Below are 27,755 nucleotides of genomic sequence, written 5' to 3'. Positions count from 1 at the left end.
TGCGCTAGGAATCCGGCTACAACCCGAGTTTGATTCCTGCTCACGGCCACTAACACCAGTGACAATTATCACTAACCGGTCCTGAGCCTCAACCCGTAGATATACTCAGCCTCAAATGAGTACCTGGTACGTTGTGTAGTAAACATCACCACTGGTGAGACAAAGGTGGCGGGCGTGGTTGCTGACCACCCACCCCCTCGGGTGCCACAGTACTGACCTTCATATGTGCTGCTTCTCGTTACTAACATCACTTGCCACAACTGTCTATTTTCGGCTATATGGGGATCTTCGCTTTTGTGTGTCAGTTGAGGTGCTCCTCGCTAACAGCACTTATCCCAACGGCCTGTTACAGGCTATACGGGGGATCTTTGCCTTAGTATGTGAGTGGGTCAGAGTGGGTCAGTGGACTCTGCACTGCGCTACAAACCCTGCGAAACCACAGCTCCACCCCCCCACCGCCACCCCATGCACCGCCCACTCTGATTCTTAAGCAGCAACGCAAACGGGAGTTCACCCACAGACTCACCCAACCCCTGAGCTGTGAGGCACCGTGGCCTGTGTCGCGTCGGCGAGGTCTCCATCCGCTCTGGGCTCTCAGTTTGCCGACCTCGGTGGTGGGGGGGAGTTTGGCATCGCATCGCGCCACCGTTGAGCCACAAGGCGGAGGCTGTGGGATCTCAAGGGTCGGGGTTGGTTCGTCGTCTGCGTTAAGGTGGGTTCATTCTTGTTCAGATGTTCATCCGTGTCGGGGCGTTCACCAGCGTCCGTTTGTTCAACCGCGTTCAGGTTGTTCTTCCGTGTCAATTCATCATTCGTGTCCGGTGTTCATCTGTGTGAGGTGTTCATCCGCGTTAAGGTGGTTCATGCGTGTTTAGGTTGTTAATGCGTGTCAGGTGTTCATCTGTGGTCTGGTGTTCATCCACGCCCAGCTATTTATCTGCATCTAGGTTGTGTTGATCAGAACGGGTCACTTACTTGACATACAGCGAAATAACTTCTCTTTGTGTGTCAGTGTGAGTGTATTTATCAGGTGAGTGACACGGTTTGCTATGTATGGTGCTAAAGAAGTTCAACATAAATGCATATATAGACTCACACAGAGACCTGTACTCACACAGAGAACCACAAACTAACAGAGACCCACAGACTCACATAGAGAACCACAAACTCACGCAGAGACCCCGCAGACTCACATAGAGACCCACAGACTCACACAGAGACCCACAGACTCACGCAGAGACCCCGCAGACTCACATAGAGAACCACAGACTCACACAGAGACCACACAGACACCCACAGACTCACACAGAGACCCACAGACTCACGCAGAGACCCCGCAGACTCACATAGAGAACCACAAACTCACACATAGACCCACAGACTCACACAGAGACCCCACAGACTCACACAGAGATCCCACAGACTCATACAGAGACCCACAGACTCACACAGAGGCCCCTCAGACTCACACAGAGACCCCACAGACTCACACAGAGATCCCACAGACTCACACAGAGACCCCACAGACACCCACAGACTCACATAGAGACTCACAGTTGGTTGTGTTTCACCCGCACCTTTGATTATAAGCACGGTTGGCTATGTATGGTGCGGAAGAAGTTCAAAATAAACGCGTGGAATGTGCGTGAGTGTGTCAAGAGTGACTAGTGGGCACGCATTAGAGCGCACACTGCTCTACGAAGCCGGCGACCCGAGTTCAATTCCCACTCACGGTCACCGACACCAGTGACGATTATTTTCACTGGTCTTGGGCCTACCGTGCTCATCGGAGGTGTTGTGGAAGGATGAGAAACTATGGGTCTCTATGTGAGTCTAAGGGTCTTTGTGTGACGAGTCTACGGGTCTCTGTGTGATGAGTCTACGGGTCTCTATGTGAGTCTATGGGTCTCTGTGTGACGAGTCTATGGGTCTCTATGTGAGTCTACGGGTCTCTGTGTGACGAGTCTACGGGTCTCTGTGTGACGAGTCTATGGGTCTCTATGTGAGTCTACGGGTCTCTGTGTGACGAGTCTACGGGTCTCTGTGTGAGTCTACGGGTCTCTGTGTGATGAGTTTACGGGTCTCTATGTGAGTCTACGGGTCTCTGTGTGACGAGTCTACGGGTCTCTATGTGAGTCTACGGGTCTCTGTGTGACGAGTCTATGGGTCTCTATGTGAGTCTACGGGTCTCTGTGTGATGAGTTTACGGGTCTCTGTGTGATGAGTCTATGGGTCTCTATGTGAGTCTATGGGTCTCTGTGTGATGAGTCTACGGGTCTCTGTGTGATGAGTATACGGTATCTATGTGAGTCTATGGGTCTCTGTGTGAGTCTATGGTTCTCTGTCCGAGTCTATATGATCTTTATGTTGAACTTCTTTCACACTGTACGTAGCCAACAATACTAATTGGAGGTAAGGGGGAAGTACAACAAACTATAGGTGTCTGTGTGAGTCTATGGGTCACTGTGAGAATCTACGAGCACCTGTGTGATGAGTCTATGGGTCTCTATGTGAGTCTACGGGTCTCTGTGGGATGAGTCTATGGGTCTCTATGTGAGTCTATGGGTCTCTGTGTGATGAGTCTATGGGTCTCTATGTGAGTCTATGGGTCTCTGTGTGATGAGTCTATGGGTTTCTGTGTGATGAGTCTATGGGTCTCTGTGTGATGAGTCTATGGGTCTCTGTGTGGTGAGTCTATGGGTCTCTATGTGAGTCTACGGGTCTCTGTGGGATGAGTCTATGGGTTTCTGTGCGAGTCTATGGGTCTCTGTGTGATGAGTCTATGGGTCTCTATGTGAGTCTATGGGTCTCTGTGTGATGAGTCTATGGGTCTCTGTGTGATGAGTCTATGGGTCTCTGTGTGATCAGTCTATGGGTCTCTGTGTGATGAGTCTACGGGTCTCTGTGTGATGAGTCTACGGTATCTATGTGAGTCTACGGGTCTCTGTGTGATGAATCTACGGTAATTATGTGAGTCTACGGGTCTCTGTGTGATGAGTCTATGGGTCTCTGTGCGAATCTATGGGTCTCTGTGTGATGAGTCAATGGGCCTCTGTGTGAGTCTATGGGTCTCTGTGTGATGAGTCTATGGGTCTCTGTGTGATGAGTCTACGGGTCTCTGTGTGATGAGTCTACGGTATCTATGTGAGTCTACGGGTCTCTGTGTGATGAATCTACGGTAACTATGTGAGTCTACGGGTCTCTGTGTGATGAGTCTATGGGTCTCTGTGCGAATCTATGGGTCTCTGTGTGATGAGTCTATGGGCCTCTGTGTGAGTCTATGGGTCTCTGTGCGAGTCTATGGGTCTCTGTGTCTATGAGTATATGGGTCTCTGTGTGATGAGTCTGTGGGTCTCTGTGCGAATCTATGGGTCTCTGTGTGATGAGTCTATGGGCCTCTGTGTGAGTCTACGGGTCTCTGTGCGAGTCTATGATGGGGTCCCATTCACCGCCGAAACTCGGAACACACGTGGGTGGCTCAGCATTTACTTTATTTACAGAGAAGCGTAGTTAAAGCTGCGCCGTTGTTTTTCATGAAGACGTCTTTATTCACCACGCCACTCTCCGATAGTTGACGCAAAAAACTCTGCCAAATAAGCATGGCAGTGGGAGCCAATGTACCGATAGTTCTTTAATTTGAGCTTTGTTTCCCGTTTCGTATGTGGTATACACGTAGCGTCAACAGAATGTACCATTCAGACGCTGTCTTCTCGACAGACCTGTTCTTCACCTGAGGACGGCTGCTTGCGTTGTGGCCGAAACGTTGTGAGAATTATTTTATTATGTTTTATTTTTATTATTTTATTACTTCCCTTCTACGTGACTTTACCGAAAGAACCAAGAAGAAGAATGTACCATGTGCATCATCGGAACGGAACAAGAAGAAAAACTGAAGACGTACACATAGGTATACGTAATCCGAACAGGAAGATTTTTATTTGGCTAAATAACAGTTTGGACTGCCAGCTAACAAAGGTTCCTCTCACGTGGCCGAGTGGGTGAGAATGTGCTGCCCCTTACTGTGAGCTTGAACATACGATATCACCCACACTTCAAAGCCAAAGATCCCCCGTGTAGCCTTAACAGACTGCTTGGCCAAGTGCTGCTAGAAAGTAGCAGCACCAATGGATGCGGGAATAGCATGCGAGCGGGGTGGTGACCAGTACCACGCACGGCCGCTTCTGTCTCCCCAGTTGCAATGTTTTTACACACCACACCATGTAATAATTTGCGGCTTCGTGGACCTAGTGGAGCAGATTCCAGGACCAGTTCAGATGACCGTCATTGGTTTTGACCGTGAGCGGAAATGTAACCTGGGTTCGTAGCGCCATGCACTGCCGCTCCCCCACACACAAATACACACACAAGTGTGTGGGCAAGCACGCCGAGATTGAAACTGCGAGTTCGCGTTTTAAGTTAATGTAAAAAATATATTTCAAAGAAAGCTGGTTCGTAAGTGCGGGTGTTTGTAAGTTGGATATTCGTAAGTCGAGGACTGTCTGTCGCACAAGGGGCTTCTATTAGCAGTGTGTAGCTCTACAGAATATCACTGATGAGCACCAATTTATACGAAACTCTGACTCGAACCCAGGTCTCCTGTGCTTACCAACAAAGTCATTGAGATGAATACCAGGGCAGACGACTCAACCAATGGCTTTCTTTCCTCCTCACCTGCTCCCATCTCTCCCAGCATCCTACTTGCTGTGTTGCAGGGATGGAGAGGCCCAAACTGTTGCCGGTGCATGGAGTCCCCATGCTGGACTTTATAGCGAGGGACTGGAGCCTGGTGGAGTCATTTAAAGCCAGGCCCGGAGATGTCCTGATAGCAACTTACCCCAAGGCGGGTGAGTATTAACAGAAGCAGCAGCACCACCATCAGCATCACCACCAGCTCCATTATCATCATCACCACCCCTGCTGCCACCATATTCAATACCTTCATAATCATCACCACAATCGCGATGACCATCGTAATAATCTTCATCACCATCATCAGAATTAATACGATCATCATTATTATAATTACCACCACTGTCTTAATACGGTACTCATTATAATTGCTAACACCTGCATCATAATCATCATCACCACCTCCACCTTCATCATAATGACCATCTTCATTACGACCACTGCTACCACCATTATCTTCATCACTATCATCACCACTACGACATTTATAATATAATCATCCTAACCACCACCGCCACCGCCACCTTTATCACCATCATTACCACTGCTTCGACACTCATAACCATGATAACCAACAATATTATCACCGCCACCTTCATCACCAACACCACCACCACCACCACCTTCATCACCACTTCTACCATCGTCAACACCAACTGCCATTCGCCACGAAGTGGAGGTGACGTCACCATGGCGCTTGTGCCAGGCTATGTGCACGTTAAGGCCACGTGAAGTGTCGATTGCCCACTGGCAGGAGGTTACAGGACAGACCCAGCAGGTGCCGTGGGTTGGCTGACTGAGATGACTGGCCGATGCACCACCTGTGCCCCTTACTGTGCCAAGTTGATAGGGTTTAGTATTTGCTGGCACAAAATACCCAGGTAGGTGATTACTTTTGTTGGTGCTGATGGTAAGGTCCTACTTCTTAGTGGCACGCTCCAATTCGAACAGCAGCATCTACAACTCCTCCTCTTGGTGAGCCGCAATCACCAAATCATCGGCATACTTAACATGGTTGATCAATAGGGAGCTATTCATTGATCACCAAGACTACCACATTCATCATCATAACTCCCACCCTAACAACCACCACCTTAAATCACCACCACTGCTAACACCGTCATCACCATCATCACTACTACTGCGACATTCATAATGATCAAAACCACCACCATCATCACCACTACACACCACCTTCATCACCAACATTGCTTTCATCATCATCATCAACAGCACTACTACCAAATTCATAATTATTATGACCAACATCTTCATTACCACCATCTTCATTACCATCACTGCTACCATCATGATCAACATCACGACTCCCACATTCATAACACTATGTAACACAATTTTTGTTCATGGGTAGTAAGTGTTATTTCGTAATTGCTTATGCCTAAAAAGTATAGAAAATGGCTATTATTCCCCACAAACTTTGCTTTTGTGACCAGGACATTGATATTTTGAAATTTACCTATTTTCAATGGGAAAACGGGCAAATGTATGTCTTTTCGTTCACATAAAGTCAGAAAAAAAACATACAAATCACAATTAACTTGTGTTTATACTAAAGTAACACAAAAATTACTACAAAGATTTAGAAGTGAGTTGTTTTTCGAGATTAATTATTAGACTGTAAATCACTTTCACGAATCAGCCCCCAAATATAGTCTCCCAGCATGTTCTTGTTATACTGTCCTTGGTAGCGGCGTTCAAAATTCCAGTATATCCTGGTGGAAGTGCTCGACTGAGTACGCTCCCATGTTCTCCTTGAATGTATCAAGATGAGCATCAAGGATATGGACTTTGACAGACATCCTACAGCCCATTGTGCCGTAGTTCTTCATCAGTCTCAACCAGTTCCACGTAGTTTTTTACTTTTTGATTGCCCAGGAAACCACGAAGCACTGCGACAAAGCTGTTCCAAGCCGCTTTCTTCTTACTAGTGAGCTTCTTGGGGAATTCATTGCACTCCATGATCTTTTATATCTGTGGTCTGATGAAGACACTGGCTTTGACCTTTGCCTCAGACAATTTAGGGAAGAAGTCTTGAAGGTACTTGAAGGCTGCCGACTCCTTATCTACAGCTCTGACACATTGTTTCATAAGTCCAAATTTGATGTGCAGTGGTGATATCAGCACCTTCCGGTGGTCCACCAGTGGCTTCCACTTGATGTTGTTCCTCCCCACAGAGAACTCGGTCCGCTGTGGCCAGTCCCGCCTGTGGTAGTGCGCCTTGGTGTCTAAATCTTTGTAGTAATTTTTGTATTACTTTAGTAATAATACATGTTAATTTTGATTCATATATTGTTTTTTTCTGACTTCATGTGAACGAAAAGACACAAAATTGCCCGTTTACTCATTGAAAATAGGTACATTTCAAAATATCACTGTCCTGGTAACAAAAGCAAAGTTTGTGGGAAATAATAGCCATTTTCTGTACTTTTAAGGCATAAGCAATTACGAAATTATACTTACTACCCAGGAACAAAATGATAAAAATGTATTACACAGTGTATTCATCACCACCTTCATCTTGGCCCCCCTCCCCCCACCCCTCTAACTCTCTGAGGCACCACGTGGACCCAGGAGATCGTGGATCTGATTCAGAGCGGAGTGGACGTGGAACACTGCAAACGTGTCCCCGTGTACGAGAGGATCGTCTTCATGGAGTGGACGGGCATAAATTTCGTGATGCATCGCAAAGGTGATGGCAGCAGTGGACTCAAGTCAACTATTGAATGTTTTACTTTTACCAGGTGTAAGTCCCCAATTGAGCTACGCATCTCTTTTTCAGTTGCGACCTGACCCACAGAGACCCATACTCATAGAGACCCACAGAGACCTATACTCATAGAGACCCACAGAGACCCATACTCATAGAGACCCACAGCGACCCATATTCATAGATAACTGTACTCAAAGACTCACAGAGGCTCAGAGACTCATCCGCATAGACCCAATCTCATAGAGAGACACTCAGACACCCACAGACCCATACTGCGAGACCCATACTCATACAGACCCACAGAGACCCATGCTCATAGAGACCCACGGAGACCATACTCATAGAGACCCACAGAGACCCCTACTCATAGAAAACCCGTACTCGGAGACTCACAGAGACCTAAAGACTCATTCTCATATACACAATCTCATAAAAAAAACATACTCAGACCCACAGATCCATACTTAGTGACCCATACTCCTTGACCCATACTCATGGAGACCCACAGCGACCCACAGAAACCCATACTCATAGAGACCCACAGAGACCCATAATCATAGAGACCCAGAGACCCATACTCATAGATACCCACCGAGACCCCTACTCATAGAGACCCAGAGAGACCCATACTCATAGATACCCACAGAGACCCCTACTCATAGAGACCCACAGAGACCCATACTCATAGAAAACCGTACTCATAGACTCACATAGGCTCAGAGACTCATCCGCAAAGACCCACTGTCAAAGCTAAGCACTCAGACACCCACAGTCCCATACTGAGAGACCCATACTGCGAGACCCATGCTCATCTGAGACCCACAGCGACCCACAGAAACCCATACTCATAGAGACCCACAGAGACCCATAATCATAGAGACCCATACTAAAACTAAACTCTTTTTTACTTTACTGGGTAAGGCCCCACTGAGCTATGCAGCTCATTTTCATCAATTTATTCAAAATAAACTTCTACTACATCATTACCACGTGGAAAATGATTGCAGTCAAAAGAAAGAGAATTGCTGATTCATAATAATGGTGCTTTTTGGGTAGATCACATAAATTTGTCGTTATTGATAATGCGTGGTCTTGGGTGGCACAATAGTTAGGAGATGTTAACTACCTCGCCTGGTATACACGAGCTGGTGGGTTCGATCCCGACCCTGACAATGCCCTGCTCTATATTTGCAGTTTTTATTTTCCCACTTCGTTGAGCTAACAATAATGATAGCCGTGCCGCTTTCAAAAATAACAATATACAGCTCAGTGGGGCTTTCCTGGTAATATAATAAAAGGTTTATCTTAGAATGACCTCTGTATATGGGTCTCTGTGCGAGTTTTCGGTAAGATGAAAAAGACTTAGTTTGTATTTGTTTAATTTTTAGGTGATTTGTTTACCTTTCTTAAACATTACACTCATGTAGTGTTTGTGAATTGTGTTTGTTCTTGTAACGTTTTGAACCCGTGCCCCTAGTGGACATCTGTGAAACAGAGCTTTAGAACTCATCGGATTCTTCTTCCTCCAGTTTCACCCCTCCACATTTAGAATGAACATCACGCGTTTAGAGTTATTCGGCTGCTGCTATAAATTTCCACGTGATAATGATGATGATAGTCCTCCACTTTGTTGAGCTATCATTTGTGATGACCAGGTCGCTTTTGAAATTAAAAGAGCCACTATATCGCAGCTCAGTGGGGGCCTTACATCTGGTAAAATAAATAAAAGTTTAGTTTAAATATGCTGATTGTGATTGTGATGTTACTGATCGCGTGGCTCCAGGAGTGGAGGTGCTGAATGATATGCCGTCTCCTCGCACGATTAAGACTCACCTGCCCTACCAGCTGATGCCTTCCTCATTTTGGGACAACGATTGCAAGGTGGACCACCATCACCATCATCACCACCATCACCATCATCACCACCATCACCACCATCACCACCATCACCACCACCACACTTAGTCTCTTGCTTGATTTTGCAGGCTCACCTTCATTGGCATCACTATTATGCTTTTGGTTAGCCAGGTCACCTCCGTGTATATTGTTGGTTCAAGTCTATCGAGATAAATCGAGGCGATTCAATAGGGTTGGTCTCTCTTTAATGTTTAGACAAGCCACCCTGCCAGTTTTCACGCAGTAGTGGATCTCGAGAACACCTCGGTGGTGCACTTAAAATGTGTTACAGGAGGACCCCTTCATCAGAACACTCACACCTAAGCCTACGTGTTCTAGAACACATTCAAACACCCTTATGGCACTTCAAGTCTTTGATGGCGTTTTCCACCCGCTTTGGGCTGCATTCACAAGCAACCTGAATCCAGGGTGAAACTCGAACCCGCGGGTCGTGGACCACCACATTGATGGAATCTCGTCTTCCACCTGTTCCAAACACAATATTCCAACTTACTGCACATATTTATAATTGTAATAACTCTGTGCACGTAGTTTTATCTCTCCTCCCTGCCTCCCAGAAAACTGCTTTTCCACAACCCCCTTCCCCTATACAGGTGGACCATAGCCTCCCAATTATTTTTCTCTTGGGAGTTATTTGTACCACGTGACAACTTCCATCATCACCACCATCATCACCACCATCACCAATAGCAATAACCGCCGAACGCCACTAAGTGACGGTGACGTCACCACGGCGACTGTTCCAGACCTGGTGCACTATGAGACCACGTGACTTGTCGAAGGCTCGCTGACCGGAGGTGATGGGACAGACCCAGTAGGTGCCATGGGTTGACTGACTGAGATGACCAGCAAATGCATCAGCTTTGCACCCTATTGTGTCAACTTGCAGCGTTTTAGCGGCTCGGTGCTCCACCCGTTGTTGTGAGCGTCGCTCTGCTGACCTCAGTTGTTGTTAGAGGATTACTGCATCCAACTACCCCGGAGCGTCTGCTCCATAGAGGCGGATCTTGACACTGCTGGTACCAGTCTTCTGTAATTCTACTCGGCTCCATATCCTCCCGTTTTGCATCAGTCCATCTCTCCACCAGCCCGTGTCATGCCCGTTGTTCACCCTCTATGCATCCAAATAGAAGCTGCTTGGGCCTGTGGTATCTGGGCATGCGGGCTACGTAACCCAGCCGACGCAGCCTTGCCTGCCAGAGGAGCTCACTGATGGGAATGTGTCCAGATCTTTCAAGGATTTGTGAGCTTCTCACACAATCCAGCCTGATTAAACCCAGGATGGATCGCAGGTAGAACAGCCTGAATGGTTTTAACTGGCACAGATGTTCCATTAAAGGGGTCCACGTTTCACATGCATAGAGAAGAGAGGACATGATTGTGGCCGAGAAGACCTGAACCTTCGTGTGGAATGACAGACCAGGTAGCTTCTACACAGCATTACACAGCCGATTAAAATATAAAGCCACCCAACTTATTCAGAGGGAGAACCCTGCTGTCAAACCGGAGCTGGTCTATAGCACACATTCCCAGGTATGGGAAACGTTTCACTCTCTTCACAACTGCTCCATCACCAATGGCGAGTTGAGGTGGTGGAGTATTTGATGTCACAAAACACCTAGGCTGGTGCTATGTTTTTGTGGGGATGATGGTAAAGGCTATACTTAGTGACACGCTTCAGGTTCAGCAGGAGCACCTCCAACTCCTCCTCTGGGTGAACAACAATCACCAAATCATCAGCATACGTAACATAATTAACCAATAGGGAGCCATCCCTCGGCCGCACGCAGGCATCGATCAACATTCCGTTGTATCTGTGCCAGATGTAAATTCCTCAGGTATAGCCACGGAAATCTTCTCGATCTACGTGTAGCTTCACTCGTGCCTGTCCATCATTATGAAGACCCTTAATTATCATGAGCAATCATTAACAGCCCAGAGGCCTGTCCTGGTGAAGGTATCATAGGCCTTGACCAGGTCAATAAAGCAGATATGTAGGTCTTGCTGCAATTTCCTACACCTCTGCTGTAGCAGACGGACAGAGAATATGGCGTCCGTGCAGGACCGCCCAGGTCTGAATCCACATTGTGGCTCCGCAAGCCTCTCCTCAGAATGCCTGGCAAGGCGATGTTGAATAATGCTTGCCAGGACATTTCCCGGCACACTGAGAAGAGAGATGCCCCAAAAGTTGTTACACCAGGGCATCCATCCAATCCTGCAGAACCCGTCCTGTGGTCTAGACAGTTGTGATGATGTCATGTAGGGCAGTCTGCACAAAAATGGCACCCCCCCTTAGCATTTCTCTTGGGAGATCGTTTCTGCATGACGCGTTTCCTGGTATCAAACTTCGGATCTCCCCTCGCACTTTCTCCACAGATGGCACCTCAGCCAACCATTCAGAAGGGGTAGCTGCATCTGCCAATATTTGAGGCATTGCAACCCTAGCAAGGTCATCCCCACCTTGCCCAACGATGTTGTCTGGGCTGAGGGAATTACTCTTCACCAAGACTTCACAAAAATTATATGCAAGCCTGTGAGATCACAGTTATTTCCCTTAAAGATGGTTATAGATGCTGTGCTGCAAGTTAATTTATTGATGTAATGATATAGCGATTTGTAATTACAGGATACTGAGGCAGATTTAATTTCCTCAGCAACCCACACCCACCATTAATATTGACAATGCTGCACGGTTTTCCAAACCTTCAAGTAAAGGCCGTTGTAAGCCTCCTCATTCTCCAATGTTGGATGTTGCAGACGATGGTCAATGAGCAGATCAGCTCCACGATAGGTCCTGGTGTCAAGGACATGGACCTGCATCTGCTGAGCAGTAATTATATAGTCCAGCAGATGTACTTGCTTGGACCTAGCGTGCATCCATAATGTTGCGTGGATGTGCCGATGCCGGAACAGCGTGTTCGTAATTACAAGCCCATGGGCTGCACAAAAGTCTAGCAGCCTAGTACCGTTATTATTGAGGTTATCTGGCTCATGCCTTCCGGTCACTTAAACCCAGGTGTCTGCGCCAGGACCCACTCGGGCATTAAAGTCAGCAAATAGGATGACTCTATCCTAGGGGGCCAATCTAGCTCGTTCCTGGTACAGGAGGTTATAGAAGGCGTTTGACTCATCGGCCTTGTCTGCATCCCTCCACTGAATTCTAATAATATCTCACCATTTGGGTTCAGATCAAGGGACGGGGGGCATTCCTCCCAATCATGCCTCTCTAGGTATCTCCATCATTTCTCACGTGGGGATTGAAGTCGTCCAGTAGGCCTATGGAGTCGGTAGGTGTCACTCTGTCGAGCACTGCACCCACCATCTCCAAGAAGGCCGAATACTCTGAACTGCGGTTTGGTGAATAAGCACAGACAACAGTCAAAGTTTTCATTTCTTTAACCCGAAGTCCCATTGAGGCGACGCTCTCATCCACTGGGACGAACTCCAACTGAATGGCACCCAGCCGGGGGCTTGTGAGTATCCCCATACCTGCCCGGGGCCTCTCACCAGGGGTTACTCCGGAAAAGTGTTACGTGGGTCCCCCAGCCACCAGGCACTTGCTGGTGAGCATCATCCCCAGGCCTGGTTTTAGGGGAATGTCCATGTATACCTTGTCCGGCGAGGTTCTCCAATTTTTTTTATTTCTGAACCATTCAAAGGAGTTTTTTTCGGACCTATATTTGTCTGAAACCTCCCCCCAGATCTCTTCGCCAAGGGAAACTTTACCAGGAGTACACGACTCCAGGCGACATCGCTCTGAGGGTCATTGGAACACACAAACGCCACCAGCAGTAGGAGGTCACGATCCTTCACTGGGGGCGGGGCGAGGGCTTGCCTGGTAAAAAAGAAAATGCAGTTTTAGTTTAGTGTCTCCCTGTGCCACTCTCCCCAACCCCTACATCTGCTGTCTCCTCCCCAGGTGATCTACATCGCACGTAACGCCAAGGACAACGCCGTATCCGCCTTCCACTTTAACCGAATGAACAAGTTGCATCCGGAGCCCGGCACCTGGGAGGAATACCTGCATCGTTTCATGACCGGCAATGGTGAAGGCACCTAGGTTATTGCAACCACTTTTATACCGGTAGTGAGGAACCAAATTCATTTCACGTGGCCTGCAACTTAATTTCAACATGAACACACATAGGTACAAAGACAAAGATTCCCTGTTTAGCCTTAACAAACCGTTATGGCAAGTGCTGTTAGCGAGCAGCACCTATAGAAGCCGGCACAACACAAGAATGGGTGGGTGGCCAGCACCACGCCCGACCGCCTTTGTTTCCCTAGTGACGAAGATTACATACCGCACCAGGTACTCATTTGAGGCTGAGTTGACCTCGGAGAGGCCCAAGACCAGTTCAGATAATCGTTACTGGTGTTGGCCGTGAGGGGAAGTAGAAACATTGCAATCACGATTAATTTGCTTAAAAGTTGAAAACTCAGTAAAAAAGAAAAATTAGTCTGCAAGAGAGCTGTTTCCACTGCTAATATAGAAAACATAATGGAAACAAAGCCCAGCGGAGGTCTAAACGCTCATAAATGGGCATCACTCATTTTCTGTGGGCAGGGCTCAGTCTCCACTTACGAGCGCTTGGATTGGCCGAAATTGGCGCCCGCTTGCACAACTGCATAACGTAAACATATACCTTTCAATAAACATTTTAACGTTGGTAGAAACCATGGGGGTTCTATGCGAGGGCGATACATTAATCTCAAAAACCGTTAACGGATGTCACACTATTAACCGAGGGACTACTGGACAAGTCAAATGCTTTAGAGTCCTGACCAGCCACGTGACCTAGACGTGCCAACACGGTCGCTCCACCTCCTCCTTCCCACAGTGTGCTGGGGCTCGTGGTATGATCATGTGACCGATTGGTGGAACATGAGGGAGCGACACCGGATTCTCTACCTCTTCTTCGAGGACATGAAGGAAGTAAGGTCGCAGAGCAGTCGAGGACATAAGTAGCACGGCTCTCAAACTATAAAACGACTTTTAGAAATATTGATTCTTATCCAAATAAAACATTCAGAGGTCTGAGCGGGAGGGAATTGTTTCGTGGGCTGAACTTGGCTGACATCACAAGCATGAGTTGATGCATGTGTTTATTATGTACACAGTACATAATTAATTCATACTCACAACCGAGTTCGATTTCTGCTCATGGCCAACACCGGTGACGATTAGCTGAACCGGTTCTGGGCTACCCCTATGTCTACTCGGCCTCAAAATGGGTACCTGGCGCAGTGTGTAGTAAACATTGCTACTTGGGGAGACAAAGGCGGGCAGGTGTGGTGCTGTTCACACACCCCCTCGTGAGCCGTACCAGCCTTCATAGGTGCTACTCGCTAACAGCCAATTGCCCCAACATTCTGTTAACCCTCTACAGGGGATGTTTGTCTTTGCTTTTGTATTGTGAGCAGGCCCGGACTGGCGTTAGGGCAGCAGTCCATAGGGCAAATGCCCTGGTGAGGCCGGTCAAGTATGATTAAAGTAAAACAATTAAATTTTCTTATTAAAATATTTAAGTTTAACACATAGGCTTTCGCGACCAATTATAATCATAATAGAGTTTTTTTTGGGTTAGATCGCGTAATGACGTCGTTCTGCTCTGTCTAAGACCAGAAGCAGGTGGATGGCTTCACTATTCTGGAAAATCACCCGATGATGCTGGTTGATGGTATTACCAGCAAAACGCCGTACTCAAATCGTAAATGTTGTGGATTCACTCTTCAACGCACCAGTGGGCTGAAGTAGTAACTATTTGGCGTTTTGTTTACGTGACAAATCCCTTACTGATTGGCCATGTCGGTTGGTGGAGGCTGTAGACACATTTATACTTACACGATCTAACCGGAAAAAAAACTATATTATGAAAATATTTTAAGTACCTCTAATGTTTATTTACGCTCTCAGTTGGCGAGTAAGACCCCGGTAGTATTCGGCATCCACAATTACTTTTCCTCACAGGTGCCCCCACCCATTAGTTATTTTGGACCCATTTTTAAATTGTACTAATGAGGATCGCCATGAACAATTTGGGGCCTGCTGTGTTTCTTTACAAAAAGCCTGAGAATCCGATTTGTTTAGTCCCACAGCCTCGTTACTGATTGTGAGAATAATTCTCCCCCCACTCCCCCTTTCCTCCATTGTGTGTGCTGAGGACCCCATGCGTGAGGTGTCCCGCATTGCTCGCTTTCTGGAGCGGCCACTGTCCGAGCAGCAGCTGCGTGAGGTGGTGAAGCTCACCTCCTTCCCTGTGATGCGTGACAACCCCATGACGAATTACAGCACCTTGCCCACCGACTTCTTGAACCACTCCGTGTCGCCCTTCATGCGCAAGGGTAAAAATCTTAACGTTTTTGAATGTTCAGTCGGACACACGGTGATTTTGATGAAGGTGGTGGTAGGATGGGGATGATCTTCATACCAGCGGTGTCAGGATCGGCCTCTGTGGAGCAGGATGCTCGTGAAGGCCACTCCTGGGTAGTTGCAGGCAGTCACCCTCCAGCAACAATGGAGGGCAGAGTAGCGTGGCTCATTGCAAGGAGCGGAGCACCGGGGGGATAAATTGGCATCGTAGGGGGCACAGGTGGTGCATCTGCCAGTCATTTCAGTCAGTCAACTTATGGCACCTGGGTCTGTCCCGTGACCTCTTCCAAGCTGAGTTTCAACACTTCACATGGATTTAAAGTGCACATAGCCTGACACAAGCATCTGAGTGACATCACCATAATTTAGGAGAGAATGGTGGTAGTTGATGATGATATTAAGACAACCCCAACGAAAAATTACAGCACCATACCTCGGCCAACCGAGTTCGATTCCCACTCACGGCCAACACCGGTGATGATTCTCTGAACCGGCCCAGGGCCTCCTCTAGGTTGACTTAGCCTTGATTTACCGAGTGCAGTGTAAACATCGCCTATGGGGAGGTAAAGGCAGTCGATCATGGTGCTGACCACCCACGCCCTCGTCCGCCTTCATAGGTGCTCATTAACAGAACTTGCCCCAACATTTTATGAAATCTATATGGGGGGTCTTTGTTTTGTCTGTGCAGGGGATGTGGGTGACTGGAGGAATCACTTCTCTGCTGCTCAGCTGGAGGCCTTTGAGCAGGACTACAAAAAGAAAATGGCCACCACTGACCTGCGCCTGAGGGACAGCCTGCCCTGAAGGCCCGCATCTCTCCCTCTGCTCCTGAATGTATCCATTGACTGATTTGGGTTAAAGTAATGATATAATAATACTAATTTCACGTAATATATAGCATCGTTCATGTTGATTTCATCCCACAACGCTGTAAAATAATTATATTCATAATCGCATTTATGGCTAAATCCTATTTAAACTAATTATTAAGTAAAGGAAAAAGACTCAGAAAATAAATAATTAGGGTTGCCGCTCTCTGAGTCATTAATAAAATCAGAACACGTCATGGGGAAGGAGAAGGCAATCTCACAATTCCAAAAGGGGTGAGAAATGCAAGTAAATACCTTTTTTGAGCAGCGTAATATTATTAACATGCAATTGACTCCCAATTTGATCATCGATTATCTGGATGAAAACAGCATGTTATGTAAGAATGTGCAAAAATTCGCTATTTTAAGTAATGATTAGTAGTGATTATTTGGCGTATTTTTTAATCTGGTGCCCCCTTCCCCCCAAGCTGTATGTGACCTTTAACTTCCCTGGGAAGAATTACAGATTTCCTTGGACAGATACCTCAACAAAACTAGAGTGGCAACTCTAGTTTTTCACTGGACAATCTGAATTTGATCCATACGTTTACATTTTTATATTGATTTGATTTTCTTTGATTTGGTGTGCACCTGGTTTAATCTGTGATCGTTTGAGCTGGCTTTTTTCATCTACTCTTGATTCATCTGGGTATGATCTGGACTTTGTTCATTTGTATCTGTTACATCTCGGAAAACACACAGATTTAAATAATGTGGCTTCACTCAACTCACCTGTGCAGCGTTCATATTCAGACGATACTCACTTTGGTTGCTACGAGACAGGATAGCACGAGTTCACTATCTGGTGGTGAAGCATAAAAGCTGATTGAGTGAAAAGTCATCGCATAGTGATGTCAAATTCAGTCACGAATTCTGATTTGTTCTTGTAAAAAGCTTTATTAGTCATAATCAAATCACCAGTTTGGAGCGTACAAATAATATAAATTTATAAACGTGATAATCACTTTTCGATTTAAGAGAATTATTTTATTATGTTTTATTTTTATTATTTTATTATTTCCCTTCTACGTGACTTTACCGAAAGAACCAAGAAGGTGATAATCACTATCAAGTTGTGCGTGGCTACAAAAAGTTGCGTTTTAAGGGTTAATTAATATGTACCACCAACCACGAAATTAGCGATACAAATATTCAACGAAGTAGTGCTTTTAGTCAAAAAGACTGAGTGAGACGCAAATCATCAAACGTGATGATGACTAAGACTACTGTCCACAAAGAGAAATACAAAGATCCTCCATATCGCCTTGAAAGAATGTTGGGGCAAGTACCATTAGCGAGTCGCACCAATGAAGGCCGGAACAGCACACGAGGGGGTGGGTGGGTGGCAAGCACCACGCCCGGCTGCTTTGGTCTCCCCAGTGGCGATGTTAACACATTGCACCAGATACTCATTTGGGGCTGAGTCGACAAAGGGGAGGCCTATAACCGGTTCAGATAATGTTGTTTTCCATGAGCAGGAATCAAAATCAGTTCGCCAGGTTCGTAGCGCAGCATGCAAACCACTGCACTACCGCTCCCCACTACTACTGCCAACACCATCATCATCAAAACATCGTCACCACTACAATATCACTACCACTCCTACCATCATCATCTTTACTATCACTAACATTAACACTAGCATCACCAACATCATTTCCATGTACGTACTGGTGGAATTTTTACCTGGTATAGATACAATGGGAGGCTCATGGATCCCTCTGCATGAGTATATTGGTCTCTGTGTGAGTCTATGGGTCTCTGTGTGAGTCTATGGTTCTCTGTGTAACTGTATGGGTCTTTATGTAAGTCTATGGGTTTCTGTTTGATTTTATGGGATTCCATTTGATTCTATAGATCTCTGCGTGAGAATATGCGCATTGGTGTGATTCTATGGGTCTCTGTGAATGTTGAACTTTTGTTGCACCGTGCGTAAACAACTGTGCTTATCGAAGGTGCGGGGCAAATGACAACAAACTAAACACAAAAAGATGTTATAAATAGATGAGTTTGTCAATCTAGATTATTTAAGTGCATAGCTCAAATGTATTTCTAATATCGGAAGGAATATGTTTCTAGACGGTCACAGGAGTGCATCTGAAAACGCTCGGTGCAGTGACCACCTTTGTTCGATAACTAGCCAAAAGCCGCTGCTTATGCAAGGATATCCAGAGTTTGCTTAATGATTTATGCTCCTTGACGAGATTAGCAAGGTGTTGTGGTTTATTTGTGGCAAGTACTTTGTGCGTGTGTAACAAGTGCGACCTTCAACAACAACAACAACCGCCATTTGCCACTAAGTGCCAGGCTATATACAGTGAGGGAAAAAAGTATTTGATCCCCTGCTGATTTTGTACGTTTGCCCACTGACAAAGAAATGATCAGTCTATAATCTTAATGATAGGACTATTTGAACAGTGAGAGACAGAATAACAACAACAAAAATCCAGAAAAAAGCATCTCAAAAATGTTATAAATTGATTTGCATTTTAATGACGGAAATAAGTATTTGACCTTCTCTCAATCAGAAAGATTTCTGGCTCTCAGGTGTCTTTTATACAGGTAACGAGCTGAGATTAGGAGCACACTCTTAAAGGAAGTGCTCCTAATCTCAGCTTGTTACCTGTATAAAAGACCTGTTCACAGAAGCAATCAATCAATCAGATTCCAATTTCTCCACCATGGCCAAGACCAAAGAGCTCTCCAATGATGTCAGGGACAAGATTGTAGACCTGCACAAGGCTGGAATGGGCCACAAGACCATCGCCAAGCAGCTTGGTGAGAAGGTGACAACAGTTGGTGCGATTATTCGCAAATGGAAGAAACACAAGAACTGTCAATCTCCCTCGGCCTGGGGCTTCATGCAAGATCTCACCTCGTGGAGTTGCAATGATCATGAGAACGGTGAGGAATCAGCCCAGAACTACACGGAAGGATCTTGTCAATGATTTCAAGGCAGCTGTGACCATAGTCACCAAGAAAACAGTTGGTAACACACTACGCCGTAAAGGACTGAAATCCTGCAGCGCCCACAAGGTCCCCCTGCTCAAGAAATCACATATACATGCCCGTCTGAAGTTTGCCAATGAACATCTGAATGATTCAGAGGACAACTGAGTGAAAGTGCTGTGGTCAGATGAGACCAAAATGGAGCTCTTTGGCATCAACTCAATTCGCCGTGTTTGGAGGAGGAGGAATGCTGCCTATGACCCCAAGAACATCATCCCCACCGTCAAACATGGAGGTGAAAATGCTTTGGGGGTGTTTTTCTGCTAAGAGGACAGGACAACTTCACCGCATCAAAGGGACGTGGACGGGGCCATGTACCGTCAAATCTTGGGTGAGAACCTTCTTCCCTCAGCCAGGGCATTTAAAAAGGGTCGTGGATGGGTATTCCAGCATGACAATGACCCAAAACACACGGCCAAGGCAACAGAGGAGTGGCTCAAGAAGAAGCACATTAAGGTCCTGGAGTGGCCTAGCCAGTCTCCAGACCTTAATCTCATAGAAAATCTGTGGAGGGAGCTGAAGATTCGAGATGCCAAACGTCAGCCTCGAAACCTTAATGACTTGGAGAAGATCTGCAAAGAGGAGTAGGACAAAATCCTTCCTGAGATGTGTGCAAACCTGGTGGCCAACTACAAGAAATGTCTGACCTCTGTGATTGCCAACAAGGGTTTTGCCACCAAGTACTAAGTCATGTTTTGCAGAGGGGTCAAATACTTATATCCCTCATCAAAATGCAAATCAATTTATAACATTTTTGACATGCGTTTTTCTGCATTTTGTTGTTGTTATTCTGTCTCTCACTGTTCAAATAAACCTACCATTAAAATTATAGACTGATCATTTCTTTGTCAGTGGGCAAACGTACAAAATCAGCAGGGGATCAAATACTTATTTCCCTCACTGTACACGTTAAGGCCACGTGATGTATCAAAGGCCCGCCGACAGGAGGTCACGGGATAGACCCAGGTTCCATGGGTTGACCGACTGAGATAGATGGCCGCTGCAACAACTGTGCCCCCCTACTGTGTCAACAGCTGTGACAAGTGCGCGCGCGTGTGTTTTTGTAACAGCATTGTTTGGCTATAGCGAGTTGGCAGGAGTGCATGAGCACGAATATACAAAAACACTCAACACATTTGTCATGAACTACTGTCTAGGGCCATCGCCCGATGCTTAACTCCTCACAAGGCTGTGCGACTCACGAGCGAGCATGGGATGGCACACGAGTCACGCGGCTTCACGGTGGACGCAGTCAACAGGGAGGAGGAAACCCCCACAGCCAATGGGGCATCCCCCTCGCAGTCCCAGCGGTCGCGACATGATGACGTCGACACCTGAGGTCACCCCCCCCCCTCTCTTTAATTGCGTCATCCACCCGCTTGTTGCCCAGTAGCGTCCTTCTCGAGCCTCCTCCACAGAAGCTGATCTAGAAACCGCTGGTACCAGTCATCGGGAAGTCCACTCAGCTCCACATCCTCCTGTACCACATCATTCCATCTCTTCTCTGGCCTGTGCTGCAACCCCACTATCTAGCCAAATAAAAGTTGTTTCGGCATGCAGTCGCTGGGCATGCGGGATACATGACCCAGCCAACGCAGGCTTCCCTGCCGGAGATCACCAATGGGACTTTGTCAAAATTTTTCAAGGATTTGTGAGCTCCTCACACAATCCAGCCTAGTTAAACACAGGATGATTCGTAAATGTTTCTGACCGGTGAACAGGTAGTTTCTACACAGCGTTACGCAGGCGATGAAAAGATAATGCCACTTGACTGATTCGGAGAGAGACCTCTGCTGTCAAACCAGAGCTGATCATGACCACACTGCCCAGATATGGAAAACTCTCCACCCTCTCCACAACTGCCCCATCACCAATGGGGAGTTGAGGGGGTGGAGTATGTGATGGAAAAAATGACCCATACACGCGCTTAGTTTTGGTGGGTCCAGCAGCAGTGATCCAACAACACATCCAACTCCTCCTCTGAGTGAGCAGCAATCACCAATTCATTAACATATGTAACATGTTCTTGGTTCTTTCGGTAAAGTCATCACGTAGAAGGGAAATAATAAGATAATAAAAATAAAACATAATAAAATACAATTCTCACGACGTTTCGGCCACAACGCAAGCAGCCGTCCTCAGGTGAAGAACAGGTCTGTCGGAAAGACAGCGTCTGAATGAACACCACCATGCTTGGCAGCATAAATTTAAGCTGGGTTAGGGGAGGAAGGGCGCCTTGACAAAGGAATTTGCATATCACCAGATGAATTTAGCATATTTATGGAATGCAGATATGGGATTAGTCACTACTTGTGGAATGTGTAGGAGGTGGGGGGGTCTCAAAGTCATATTACGCCCGCGCATTATGTAGGATTAGCAGCAACAAAGGGAGGAGGTAGGGTTAGCAGTGATAAAGGAAAGGAATTTTAATAGTAAGGAGCTGCAGCAGCCAAACCACCACGTAAAAAACTAAAATATAAACTACATCAATATCATCAATATACTAAATATACTCTCCAATAAGCTGAGCTACTAACAGTAAGTCATACATTACAATTCCATGTTGCAAAAAATAGAATATGCCTCCAGCTAAACTTTTTCCTTATTCACACGGATCTACCCCGTACTATATACTGTCATAGACAAACCCATAATTTAATTATATACTGCATTACTATATACCTTAGACTATACATTGTAATATTAGACTATGTATTTTTCTACCCACCCTCCTGTATACCACACTGCTTTATATTCACTATAAAATTGCAATACTATGTATTACCTTATTAATTATATTAAACATTACACTTTTATACTATTTATTATTATACAATCTTCTAAACCCTAAACCATTGCCCGTCGCGTGAAAGGTACTAAGAGGAAGCAACGAAATATGTCAATGGGAGAGTGGTGAAAGGGGACTTGCAGCAGAGCAAAGACTCCATTCCCTGCGGAGAATACAAAAGATATATAGTCAATGCCAGTGAGTGGACTGCGGTCTGAAAGTCACCGTAAACGTGACTCCCTGCTGTTTGCCCACCGAGCCAATAACGTTTGAATGGATGCGTTCCCTTACGTCATCAGCGGTCGAATTGACACAGAGTTCCATCACTGGTGTTAGAAACGCAATGTGGCGTTTCATTATGGGTGTTGGAACTGATCTGTTTAGATGGATCACTTGCGTTAGAATGGATGTCTTTCATTTTTGGCATATGTCGGTAAACCACTGGCGTTAGAATTCCACCATTTATTCAAGTTACAATAAAGGTGTTTGAGCACCCTTTTTTATGGGCGTAAGAATTGCCCTGTGTTACGTTGTGACTGTCATAATTGATGCCATTGGCGTTAGATTTTCTGCCTGCAGATACACTGATGGCATTCATATGCACGCATTTTATCCCCAGGGCATTAGAACTGCCCTGCGCAACAGTATCATTGGCGTTAGAACTCCGCTGTTCAACAGAGTTGGTGGCGTTAGAGCCCAGATCGTTGGTGAGATTGCTTCTGGCCACCCAGACATGGTGAGCGTTGGAACCTCGCTTTTCAGCCGAGCCAGTTGCGTTAGAACGGACGTCTTCCCTCTTGTCACTGGCGGTGACATGTGGAATTATCACACTCGCATTAGACCTGGTGTGTGTGGTTAAACCACTGGCGTTAGAACTTTCCTGTGTAGCCAATCCACTAGTGGCAGAACTTCCCTGTGTCGTCAGTCGTTAGCGTTAGAATTCCCATTTTCAGAATATCATTTGGCATTCTGAATACTCCTTGCTCTGCGACTCTGTGCTCTGACCGCTCATAGTGGTGGAACGAGGAGCAGCAGAAGGAGGAGGTGGGTATGGTGGAGGTTAAGAAATGCTCTCTAGAGAGAGGGTGGAGAGGGGATAGAGAGATGGTGGATAGAGGGGGAGGGTGGAGAGAGAGGGCGGAGAGAGAGATAGAGGATGAGAGAGAGATGGTGGTTACTGACTTTTAAATCACTTTTATTTTGCCACCAGTAGCAACAGCACTGGGGGCGATTTCGATACGAAATACACAGTCGCTATGAACAAATAACACAAAAACAATAGAAACACGCGCTGTGGCACTGGATTCACCGCGCACAACACAAAAAGTCACGTGGTGGTGGTCATCGCGCACGTCACGCCGACGAGCGAGCACTTCAGAAGATGAACATGAGGGTGCCGTCCACGCTGGTACAGAGGACTTTTCCGTACCCCCCCCCCCCCCCAGCGTTCGACGAAGACACGCATGTCACCGGAATGTGTGGGCTATGCGTGGTCTAGCTGGAGCCGCGCCTTGAGCAGGCCCCTGAACACTGGAAGCACAGAGCAGCCGTCAGTGTCACCTTGCAGCATCTTTTTTCTCGTCCTGTACACCGCCATCTTTGCTTGAGTTCAGACGAAGTTGGCGAGGTCATGGCGCTTGCTAGCCAGGTAAGGCAGGGGTCGGGAACCTTTTTGACTGGGAGAGCCATAAACGCCAAATATTTCTAAATATATTTCATCGAGAGCCATATAGTAATTTTTTTAACGTGTGATAAATTCAATGTGTCTTACTTTTAATGCGACTGCTGGTCACGGGACCCGTGACCCGAGAAATTTTATCTTCAAAAACTAATTTCTGTTTACTTGAAAATGACACAGTATTATTAAGCAATATCACAAGTATTTTAAAATCAGTTCCAAACTGATTTTATTTGTATTTTTTTATTATTATTTTTTTCAACTCAAAATTGTCTGGGAGCCATATGCCGTCACCGGAAGAGCCATATATGGCTCGCGAGCCACAGGTTCCCGACCGCTGAGGTAAGGCATCCTGTATACAAAGCTGCTGTTGTAGAAAGGGCACCCCCAGATACTGAAGATGTTCCCCAAAAGCCGGAACATTAAGTTGGGGAAGATCCTCCCTGGCACCGCAGAAAATGCACAAGTCTGTTACACGGCCGATGGCAACGTCCAGTGTGCCAATCTCCACTGGAGGTCACCATAGCGTTTGGCTATTTCCACTGGGGGTCGGCCACAATGAGGGGGGAGAAATTGTCTTTCCATTTTGTGTCCGGTAGGTCGGCGAGGTCCCGGGAATGCAGCGCCTTGACGCAGCTACGTGTAGAGCGCTTTCTTTTGGGCGCTCTTCAGGGGCACGTTCCTGCAGCCTCGGAGCTTCAGTAGCTCGCTGTGGCCAGGGGGCTGCGTGCAGGAAAAGCACAACTCTGGGAAGAAGGAGAAGAGGGGGGAAGGCAACCACCGTCCCCCGGAGCCTCCGAGAGAGGGGGGGAGAGGGAGGAGGCCGTGTGCTCGGTGGCAGATGACGGGGAGCTCTGCATGCAGTTATGAGCTACCCGTCAGAGGCCGTTGGACTGCGAGAAGGGCTGAGTGCAGAACTTAGAGAGAGCGAGAGAGTGAGCGAGAGAGTGAGCGAGAGAGTGACCGAGAGAGTGAGCGAGAGAGTGACCGAGAGGTGGGGGTTTACATAAAGCAAAGTTATTTTTAAAAAATTACGAAATGATGAACGAAGCAAAGTGCCGACGATACCGAACATCTTCTTGTTTCCACTGATCGTAAAAAAAGAGAGGGAGGAGAGGGATAGCGAGAGGGAGAGGGGAGAAAAAAGAAGATAGAGAGGATGGGGAGAAATAGAGGAGGGGAGAGAGAGGGGGGGGAGAGCGCAAATAGAGGAGGGGGGAGAGGGGGAGAGATGAGAGGGTGTAGAGAGAGGGAGAAAGAGCGGAGAGTGGGGGTGGAGAGAGAAAGGAAGGGGGGGGGGGGGGTTACAGACCAGCACCATCGAGGAGGTAGGGGGTTGTTTTTGCTGGGAAATGCACTCACACACATACACACACATACACACACACACAAAGACAAAGATCCCCCGTATAGCCTTGACAGACTGTAGGGGCAAGTGCTGTTAGCGAGCACCTATGAAGGCCGGAACGGTACACGAGGGGGTGGGTGGCCAGCACCACGCCCGACCGCCTTTGTCTAGATGTTTACACACCGCACCAGGTACTCATTTGAGGCTGAATCGACCTAGGGGAGGCCCAGGACCGGTTCAGATAATCGTGACTGGTGTTTGCCGTGAGCGGGAACCGAACCCGGGTCGCCAGGTCCATAGTGCAGCACGCTAACCGCTACACATACACACACACACATACACACACACATACAACAACAACAACCGCCATTCGCCACTAAGTGGCGGAGACGTCACCACGACGCTTGTGCCAGGCCAAGTGCACCTTGAGGCTACGTGAAGTATCGAACGCCCGCTGGCAGGAGGTCACGGGGCAGACCCAGCAGGTGCCACGGGTCGACTGACCGAGATGACCGAGATGACTGGCTGATGCACCACCTGTGCCCCCTACTGTGCCAACTTGCTGTGCTTTAGCCACCCGGCGCTCCGCTCGTTGTTGTGAGCGTCGCTCCTCCGCCCTCCGTTGTTGTTGTAGGGCGACTGCCTCCAACTGCCCAGTAGCGTCCTTCATGAGCCTCCTCCACTGAGGCCGATCTTGACACCGCTGGTACCAGTCATCGGCAAGTCCACTCAGCTCCACGTCCTCCTGTACCACATCACTCCATCTTTTCTCTAGCCCGTGCCGCGCCCGTTTAGCCTCCTCTCTCCGGCTGAAAAAAGGTTGGTTAGGCGTGCGGTGGCTGGGCATGCGGGATACATGACCAGCCAACGCAGCCTTGCCTGCCGGAGGAGCTCACCGATGGGACTGTGCCCAGATCTTTCAAGGATTTGTGAGCTCCTCACACAATCCAGCCTGCAGGTTAAACCCAGGATGGATCGTAGGCAGGCCAGCCTGAATGTTTCCAACCGGCGAAGATGCTCCACTAGGGGGGTCCACGTTATGGGAACCTCCTACCTCCTCGCGGAGCCGGATGGGCAACACTGTCGTGGGCAGTGCTGTGGGGGGAGGGCCAATGGCCTCTCCCCTCATGGCGTCTGTGACCACCACAGTGGCTAAACGGGGGCTCTGGACGGGTGCGAGGGGCTGGTAACCCCTCCACCTTCAATTAACTACCACTAAACTACGATTTAACACACATACACACACACATACACACACACATATACACACACATACACACACACATACACACACACATATACACACACATACACACACACATACACACACATACACACACACGCACACTTCAACCCTCCCTACTTTTTAAACAGCTCCCCAGCCCACTCTCATTCTTTTAAAGCAAGAACACGGTAGTTCACTCAGAAATAAACTCTTTTTATTTTAGGAAATGCCCCGCTGAGCCAAATAGTAGCTCTGTTTTACTGGTAGGAACCTCCTGGTTTTACCAGCCCACAGGGGATTATTGTGTCCGTCCGGCCGTCGTGCATCCAAAAATGGGAGGGGTGGGGCTGGGTGGAGAGGGGAGGGTGGGGAGGGGCTGGGTGGGGAGGGAGGGGCTAGGTGGGGAGGGGAGGGTGGGCAGGGGCTGGGTGGGGAGGGTGGGGCTGGGTGGGGAGGGGCTGGGTGGGGAGGGTGGTGAGGGAGGGGAGGGTGGGGAGGGGCTGGGTGGGGAGGGTGGGGAGGGGCTGGGTGGGGAGAGTGGGGCTGGGTGGGGGGTGGGAGGGGTGGGGCTGGGTGGGGAGGGGCTGCTCACCCCGTGGTGCCCTTATAAAACTCAACGTTTAACCTACTCACGCCGGCTTGTGCCCGCCCTCACAGTCGGGCATATTTGCGGAATACACCACGCTGACCCTGGCCATTGACCGAGCAACCCAACGTTCCTACCAGCTCCCTCCGCAGGAATGTCTTCAGAAGTGACCTGGCCATCACAGATGATAGCTCAACGACGTTGGCTTTTCATCGTCGCATGGAATTTTAAATCAACCAAATATTCTAAATGCCGTGATGTTCATTCTGAATGTGGAGCAAAAAACTGCAGGACCATGAAAAAAAATCCACGCAACCACGTGGAAAGTGAGAGAGAGAGACACGCAAACTCCAAATAATCAGCAGGCAGGCTACAAGTTCGGGATCGAACTCAGGATTCTCTGTTTAGCAGGTGAGGGTTGTTAACGTCTCCCAGCCACTGCGTCGTCAGGGTCAGGATCGGAGCCACGACCTCCTGCATACCAGGCGCAGTAGTTAACGTCTCCTAGCCACCGCGATATCAAGGTCGTGATTGAAACCCAC

The 27,755-nt window shown here is 47.6% G+C and overlaps 1 protein-coding gene across 2 annotated transcripts; it reads left to right on the top strand.

The window, feature by feature from the left end:
• Positions 1-532: 532 nt before the first annotated feature.
• On the top strand, positions 533-20,417 carry LOC133360823 (sulfotransferase 1 family member D1-like). Of its 2 annotated transcripts, XR_009757307.1 has the most exons (9): positions 533-712; positions 4,691-4,844; positions 7,265-7,399; positions 9,204-9,301; positions 13,257-13,383; positions 14,179-14,273; positions 15,502-15,682; positions 16,399-19,126; positions 19,195-20,417. XR_009757307.1 is itself a non-coding variant. In XM_061579699.1 (8 exons), exons 2-8 carry the CDS (start codon positions 4,715-4,717, stop codon positions 16,512-16,514), a joined length of 882 nt encoding a protein of 293 aa, XP_061435683.1. In that variant the 5' UTR covers positions 533-712; positions 4,691-4,714; the 3' UTR covers positions 16,515-20,417. The 2 variants fall into 2 exon arrangements, 1 of the variants encoding a protein (XP_061435683.1); XM_061579699.1 differs by having other exon boundaries at positions 16,399-20,417.
• Positions 20,418-27,755: the final 7,338 nt, after the last annotated feature.

Source organism: Lethenteron reissneri, chromosome 69 (assembly GCF_015708825.2).
Source record: "Lethenteron reissneri isolate LAM-NWPU_2019-01 chromosome 69, ASM1570882v1, whole genome shotgun sequence".
Classification (NCBI taxonomy): Eukaryota; Metazoa; Chordata; class Hyperoartia; order Petromyzontiformes; family Petromyzontidae; genus Lethenteron; species Lethenteron reissneri.
Note: the sequence above shows the minus strand (reverse complement) of the source record. Positions and strands in the feature narration are given on the sequence as shown.

What these genes read in the sequence shown, in the direction of transcription:
- LOC133360823 (XM_061579699.1), top strand. Translation starts at nt 4,715, where the DNA reads ATGGAGAGGCCCAAACTGTTGCCGGTGCATGGAGTCCCCATGCTGGAC. An exon ending in TTTCGTGATGCATCGCAAAG is followed by an intron (nt 7,400 to 9,203) that starts GTGATGGCAGCA and finishes GCGTGGCTCCAG; the next exon opens with GAGTGGAGGTGCTGAATGAT. An exon ending in GTCGCCCTTCATGCGCAAGG is followed by an intron (nt 15,683 to 16,398) that starts GTAAAAATCTTA and finishes TTGTCTGTGCAG; the next exon opens with GGGATGTGGGTGACTGGAGG.